This window comes from Mauremys reevesii, linkage group 23 (assembly GCF_016161935.1).
Source record: "Mauremys reevesii isolate NIE-2019 linkage group 23, ASM1616193v1, whole genome shotgun sequence".
In the NCBI taxonomy this organism is placed as follows: domain Eukaryota; kingdom Metazoa; phylum Chordata; order Testudines; family Geoemydidae; genus Mauremys; species Mauremys reevesii.
The window spans coordinates 5,846,335-5,854,385 of NC_052645.1; the positions used below are offsets into that span (position 1 = coordinate 5,846,335).

General features: G+C 47.3%; 1 protein-coding gene across 1 annotated transcript in view; it reads right to left on the reverse strand.

The window, feature by feature from the left end:
* The window catches only part of PPP1R8 (protein phosphatase 1 regulatory subunit 8), a 29,273-nt gene extending 21,819 nt beyond the window's left edge, over positions 1 to 7,454 (reverse strand). The window contains exon 1 of the mRNA XM_039511808.1: positions 7,304 to 7,454. Within this exon, the coding sequence (XP_039367742.1) occupies positions 7,304 to 7,359 (56 nt within the window). The 5' untranslated portion in view covers positions 7,360 to 7,454. The remainder of the gene's footprint in view (positions 1 to 7,303) is intronic.
* Between the last annotated feature and the right edge of the window lie 597 nt (positions 7,455 to 8,051).

Sequence of the window (8,051 nt, forward strand, 5' to 3'; positions counted from 1 at the left end):
TGGAGATGGAGGCAGGAGAGAGATCACTTGATCACTGTCTGTCAGGTTCACTCCCTCTGGGGCACCTGGCATTGGCCACTGTCAGTAGACAGATACTGGGCTAGATGGACCTTTGGTCTGACCCGGTACGGCCGTTCTTATGTTCTTATTATGTTCTTATGCAGCAAGACTTTTTGTAAACCCTCTCAGAGCTGTAGCAAGACTGCAAAGAATGATCCTTTTATAGCAGAGGTGGGTAGACTACGGCCTGTGGGCCACATACGGCCTGCAGGACTGTCCTGCCTGGCCCCTGAGCTCCTGGCCCAGGGGGGCTAGTCCCGGCCCCTCTCCCACTTTCCCCCCCTCCCCCGCAGCTTCCCCGGGGGGGGAGGAGGAGGGATAGCTCAGTGGTTTGAGCATTGGCCTGCTAAACCCAGGGTTGTGAGTTCAATCCTTGAGGGGGCCATTTAGGGATCTAGGGCAAAAATTGGTCCTGCTAGTGAAGGCATGGGGCTGGACTCGATGACCTTTCAAGGTCCCTTCCAGTTCTAGGAGATTGGTATATCTCCAATTATTACCTTATTACCACTCACTCCAGCACAATGCTCTTGGCCGTGGGGCTGTGCGCTCCTGGAGCAGCACAGCTACAGAGCCCAGCCTGACCCAGTCTCTGTGCTGCACGGTGGCGGCAGTGCGGCCCAGCTCCAGCCGGCCACTGGTGCTCCAGGCACACGGTAAGGAGGGACGGAGCAGGGGGGGTTAGATAGAGGACAGGGGAGTTCGGGTGGTGGTCAGGGGGCAGGAGTGTGGATAAGGGTGTGGGGGGAGGGAGCGGGGGGGGGAGGAGAGGTGGATGGGGCAGCAGGAGGCAAGGGTTCTGGGGGCAGTCAGGGGACAGGGAGAAGGTATGGTTGGATGGGGCAGGGGTCCTGGGGGGGGAGGGCATCAGGAATGAGGAGGGATTGGATGGGGTGGTGGGAGTCCAGGGGTGGTCAGGGACAAGGAGGGGAGGGGTGTAGATGGGGCAGGGATCCTGCCCCCCCCCCCCCATCAGGGGGGTTTGGATGGGGCAGTAACCCTGGAGGGGACAGATAGGAGGTGGAGGCCTGGCCACAATCCCCCTTCCCTAACTGGCCCACCATACAATTTACAAAACCCTCAGGCCACAAAGTTTGGCCACCCCTGTATTATAGTAATGGTTGTACCTCACACAATCTTAGTTTCTTCCTGAGGAGAGGCTGAATAGGCATCTGGAAGTAAATCCTACAATGTTTGGAGGAATTCTGGTGGCTTGGGGTCACCAGATGAAATCGAAATGTCAGATGCATCTGTTCAGAGCTCAGATCTGGAATGGGATAGATATTTCCTCGTTTTTGAGAATGAAAGTCATGGGAATAAAATCCTTTCCACAGAACTTGTTGTAGGAAACACTGGATTAAATTTCACGGCTTGTGTTATGCATGCCAGACTAGATGACCATAATGGTCTCTTTTGGCCTTTATATCTATCAATGTACAGCTCCCAGTTGAAGATGGGAAATGATTTTGTCCTTTAAAAAGGACAAAAAGAGGATTCTTGAAGAAGGATCAAGTAGCAGTTTCAACTGGATAGAGTTCTTTGTCTCCCATCATGACTCATTTTCACTGTTAAGTAGTTGCCTAATTTTACACTGACACTCCTGGTGGGTGAAGAGATTCCTGTGTGTAGCCTGGCTTGGTTGGTTCAACCTGTAAAGCATTTTGGCATTCTCCATGAAGGAAACGTCTATTGTCAAAGCCCAGTGTGCTCCATGGTAAACTTAATTTAAATCATGAGGCTAGGCCTGTGGATTCTGTGATATTTCAGTGCAATAGAGTGAAGCGTTTACAACAGCATCAAAAATGAAATTTGAGTTTGTATTGTATTGTATTATTTTCCTATAATTCAGTCAGTACAATATTCCTTGTTAACTTAATTGGTTCCATTTATTTATACTACCCTTGCATTTTCAATAGGCTTCAGGTTTCTGTACTGAAGATACCCTGGCTGCTACAGTGTAGTAATGTAAGGCGTCAGGCTTGGCAACGGGGCAAGGCACAGTGCAAGTTTTCGGAACCAAGGGAGGCAGTTTGGGATTACTGGCTGGAAAGTGATCAGCAGTGAAATGGTTAAAAGGACACCATCAATTTTAAAATCAGATTTCCATCTGAAAATTTTGTATCTAGAAATGTTAGAAGTAATCCCCAACATCACTCTAGCAAAAATTACTGATTTGTCTGTTTCACCGTTTGTTGCATTACTCATAAAAGATAGAGAGTTCATGTGGATTCTCTCTCAGGTTCAGCAACAAGGTGTTTTATCAGTATTAGCAGCAGCAGCAAAGCTGAAAGTGAAACAGGAGAAGACAGGAGTGTGCGCACAGAGAAAGGTGAGGGAAAAAGGTCTGAGCCCTTACACATTTGAGGTTGGTGCTTTCAGGCCCAAACAGAACACAGAAATTCTCAAAAAAAATCAAAGTGATGCTAATTATAGCATACTTTATTATACAGCTGAATTTTTAAATTGAATTTTTTAAAGGTCAAGTTGACAGTATTCCTTTCACAATATTCAGATTGTCATCTTTAGGTTTGAGTGTTAACACACCATTAAGACAAATGGGACAGTTCACACTTCTCAGTGCTATTATCTGAGGTTAACAACAGTACATTGTTACCTTCAGTTCACCTTTGGAGAACTCTTTGCAACAATAAGGTCTTGTCTAGATTAGATATTTTAAAAAAGGATTTTTAAAATGTGTTAGCTGTTAAATATCAGAGGGGTAGCCGTGTTAGTCTGGTTCTGTAGAAGCAGCAAAGAATCCTGTGGCACCTTATAGACTAACATGCTACAAAACATCTGTTAGTCTATAAGGTGCCACAGGATTCTTTGCTGCTTTAGCTGTTAAAGTTATGGGCTGGACAAGTTTTATTTTAATGTGTTAATTTCAAATCAGGCCACTTACTTAGGTTTCTAAATGTGGATTTAGGAGCCTAAATTTAGTCACCTCTTTCATAAAATCTTGGCCTACATTCCTATTATATACATCCCAGCGCCTGGCTTGTAGGGCAAGGTGGAATTTCCTGAACTCTGAAGGCATTCATCCTCTCCAGATAACAAACACTGACTTCTCCACCAGTGAGAGCTTGACCTTGGTTCAAAGATACTTGTGAAGTGCAATTTGTATCTTTAAAATGTTCCAGTTTACACCAAATTTTTATGTAGATCCTTGAGACCCAACTACTCGCTTCTCCAGACTTGCTTGCTGAAACCAACTATTCCCTTGCCAACTGCCTCCTGATGAACAAATGCTTCAAGTCTTGTATCACACGTTATATTTCATACACAGATAATTGAGGGTCACCCTGCATGATATAAACGTCTCAGGAGTCACCTGAAACTTTTGGTGAATGAAGGATTCAGATAACCAGGAGTTCAGGAACACTGTACAGCTGAAGCCTGCTCCTGCGAATCCTCTCCAGCCCAGGGAGGCATAACTGGAGGACAGTTTGCCATGTTCCCTCTGTATACATATGATTTTCATACCCAGGTTTTATAAACCCACCACTGGGCTTATGTCAAGACCTTGTAGTCCATGTTTCAGTTCAGAAGAAATTAAAACTAAGTTTATGAACAAGAATTTATAAACAAACAGGTGCCAGCATAGTTTATAACAGTAAAGCTTTTAAACAAAGCATGAAATTCTTAATCTTTACAGGGATGATACTTCAAGATCAGAAGAAATAAAAAAGTCCACCTGCAAGCACCTCCCCACAACTGGTTAAAACACAAACACCAATGGCAGAGCGTGTCTGACACTTTCTATTACAAAGCTGAGTTACTTATAACATGGCCAAACTTTAAACATTGGGGTTGATATTTTCCATTCTAGGAGCCTGCCACATGCTGAATTTTTTTGAGAGTGTTAGTAAAAAGCTGTTTTCAAGAGGAAAAGTTGGGCAAACCAACATTTTCCTGGTGCTAGAATATTCTTTCAATGATTTAACTGAGAAGTTTTATCACCTGCATGCTTTGGAGGAGGAACTTGAAATTTGGCAGGGATGTTGCTCTTGTGTCTGAGATGCAGCTTTTGCTGTTCTAGTGTAAATCCAGCAAATTTGGACGAGTTAAAAGCCTCTGAAAAATTGCAGTTTGCACATGCTTCTGTAGAGGTTTGTTAAAAGCCAGCAGCATTCTTCCCTGAAGATTCTGTCTGCACCAAGTATGCTCCATTCCCATACAGGTCCTGCGTGGTAACTGGACTGAGCATGCTCCATAAGGAAGGCATTTCCTACAATTGCTTCTCTCACCCACTGCAGGCTTCTATGATGCCAGGTATCAGAACTAAGAACAGGGACACTGTCCCTCTTGTGCTCACAATGCCATGGAGAAGGAGGAAGCAGTCTGACTCGAATGCGAAGAGGTGAGGAGTGTAGCGGAGTCAGTAGGTGTAGGCTGGGAACAACATGAGTAAAGGGGACAGAAGCCAGGGACAGGGACAGAAGATGATGTATTAATGCCTAGGGCACATTCCATTCCAGAATCTGGAAGTCCTCAGTTCCTTTCCATGTCTCAACATTCCTATCCAGAAAATATTCGAGAATCCCACTGATAAAATGTGCAGCTCTTCCTCCCCTAGTGGCTGGTCCACATAGAGGATACGAGACTACTACTACCACCACAGATACTCAGTTCTCAAATTATAGAAGTCGGTGGCCTACAGGTCCCAATCCTGCCGATGACCCACATGATGGTCAATATAATTTCACTTGACCAATTTTTATTTTTTTTTAAAGCCAGGAATTTACATTTTAAAAACCTACATTAAAAAAAACAAAACACAGGTTGTAAGCTCTCAAAAGTTAAAGTGCCAGAATGAAGGTTACACATACAACTTTAATAAAACCCATGTGTGTGTATACATTATAAGCCTTTAACATACTATTTATTCTGTCTCATTCTGTGCACATGACTAGGGCCCTACCAAATTCACTGTCCATTTTGGTCAATTTCACGGCCATAGGATTTTAAAAAGTGTAAATTTCATGATTTCAGCTATTTAAATGTGAAATTTCACAGTGTTTGTAATTATAGGGGTCCTGACCCAAAAAGGAGTTGTGGGAGAGTATTGCAAGGTTATTGTAGGGAGGGTTGCGGAACTGCTACCCTTACTGCTGAGCTGCCACCTGCAGAGCTGGCCCTCTGTCAGCAGACTCTGCTCTCCAGCCACCCAGCTCTGAAGGTAGCACATAAGTAAAGGTGACAATACCACCCCCCCCCCCCACAACACTCCCTTTTGGGTCAGGATCCCAATTTGAGAAACACTAGTCTCCCCTGTGAAATACGTATGGTGTGTGCTTTTACCCTATACAAGACCAGATTTTACAGGAGGAGACCAGATGTCATAGTCCGTGATGCGTTTTTCATGACCATGAATTTGGGAGGGCCCTACACATGATGGATGGTGCTCAGGGAATGAATCATGGTTCAGTAGTGAATGAGACTGTCACCTATGGGATCCCTACCTTGTTTACTGCAAATGGGATGGTGTGTCACAAAAGAGGCAGGGGATCGAAGGAAGAGAAAGAATGGTCTCCTGGTTAAGACGGCTGAATGACACTCTGGAGAATTGGATTCTACACTTGCCTGTGTCACACAGTTCCTATGTGATGCTTGGCAAGTCACTTAAACAAAACTTTTCACAAGTGGTCACTAATTGGGTTTTTCATTTTCTGGGTGCCTGACTTGAGACATTTGGGGATGGATTTTCAGAAGCGTTGAGCACTCATGACTGCAAGTGAAGTCAATGATAGCTCTCTGCTTTGAGCATATGACGTGCTATAAATGTACTAAGTACACTGAAACATCAGGACCAAACCATCTGAATTTAAATATCAGCTAATCATGGATGCCTAACAATTTTGGCCTTAATCTCGTGGAAAACTAACACCATCTTGCCTCACAGGAGTGTTCTTTAGTGTTTGTGAATCTCTCAGATACTATGACAACGAGAACGCTAAAAAAGCGCATAAGTAAATTAGTAGTTTTGTATTAAGTGCAAGGTTTACATGGTGTGCAGTAAATAAAGCATGGGACAATACAAAGGGATGAGACAGATAAAAAGCAATATAGAACAGAGACATATTCGGTGAGCACTATTCACTGACTACAGCTGGAGTCTTGTGGAAGAAATAATAGGTGATCATGCCAGCAAAGACTTGATCACATGCATACAAACAAGGGCTGGAATTAGGCTACCTCTGGCATCTCCTGATTTGAGTGCTTGACTTTGCCACTTCAATGTTTTTACTGTAGTTTTTCTCCTAGGCAATTTAAAGTTAGACCAAGCACAGAACTTGAATACATTGAAGAAAACAATCCTGCACTGTGCAAGGATGATGGTGTGGATGACCAAATAGGCCTTTGGTCTTGTTCTCTTTGAAGTTACAGATAGGAACCAATCCCATCATACTTTTACATTCTACCTGTACATTCCCTCTGACAGTCTCCCCCTCAGCATAATGGGGGGGGGGGGAAGGGGAAGAGAGAATCACAGTCAATTTCAAGTTAACAGGTTTCTCACACTTTTGAAGTGCATGTCAGGCTTTTGCTTATTCTGCCCCAACTCGCTATTTCACTAAAATCTTGGGGAAACATTTATGGGGGAAAAAACCACATACCACCACTTCTGAAACATGCTTGTTATTTCAGCAGCTGCATTCAATATAAAACAGAACTCATATCTGAAGTTGCTATGAAAGACATTCATTCAGCTGCACTTTGCACAAGTTCAAGCAGGCGAGCACCACTGCGTAACAATCACACTCCTAAAGTGCGCTGCTTCACTGTGCAGATTCATAATGCTTCCTAAACAGTTCACCCAGTCTAAATACCCAGGAGAAAAAAAGTGTTTATTAATCCCCATTTTACAGATAAGGAAACTGAGGCACAGGGCAGGAAAGTAATTTGTCCCAAGCCACAGCAGGAATCAGTGGCAGACCCTGGATAGAACCCAGGAGTCCTGCTCTCATCCCAGCACACAAGCCATACCTCTGACTGAGCAGACGTTTACACTCATTGAGGACACACACGGCATATCAAGTTCTGCACCTTGGCCAATAATTTGCTGAATGAGAGATTCTGCCATACCACGGCCAAGCCACCAACCCCAGTGCACGAGTGCCAGCCCTGCCCCACACCTCCCAGCCCCACAGCATGCGCCCCGTGCCAGCCCAGCCCCACGGCATGCGCCCCGTGCCAGCCCCAGCCCTCCCAGCCCCGCCCGCGGGGCAGCCCCAGCCGCGCTCACCAGCTTGGGCAGTCGAATAGCGACAGGCCGCCACAAGAATTCGCGTTCGCCGCCATCTTGTATATACCCCATTCAAGCGGGCCCGAGGCAGGCTGGGAATCAGGAGGACCGGCCGGGAGGCGATCCCGGCATGCATCGCGCGCCGCTCCCGTCATAGTGAGAGTGATTGGTTGGGGGTGGAGTGTCCATACCCGGGCTAGGGGGCGGAGTGTCTGTGCCCGCGCTGGGGGGGCGGAGTGTCAGTGCCCGGCGTGGGAGGGGGCGGAGAGTCCATGCTGAAGGGTGGGAGGGGGCGGAGTGTCCGTGCCCTGGCTGGGGGGTGGCAGGGGACAGAGTGTCCGTGCCTGTGCCCGGGTTGAGGGGTGGCAGGGGGTGGAGTGTCTGTGCCCGGGTTGAAGGGTGGCAGGGGGCGGAGTGTCTGTGCCCGGGTTGTCGGGTGGCAGGGGTGGAGTGTCGAGGGGCGGAGTGTCTGTGCCCGGTTGAGGGGTGGCAGGGTGGAGGCCCGTGCCCGGGCCGGGGGTGGGAGGGGTGGAGTGTCTGTGCCCGGGCTGGGGTGGGAGGGGTGGAGTGTCCGTGCCCGGGCCGGGGTGGAGTGTCTGTGCCCGGCCGGGGGTGGGAGGGGGTGGAGTGTCCGTGCCCGGGTTGAGGGGTGGCAGGGGGTGGAGTGTCCGTGCCCGGGGCGGGGGGCGGGAGGGGGCGGAGTGTCCGTGCCCTGGCTGGGGGGTGGGAGGGGACAGAGTGTCCATGC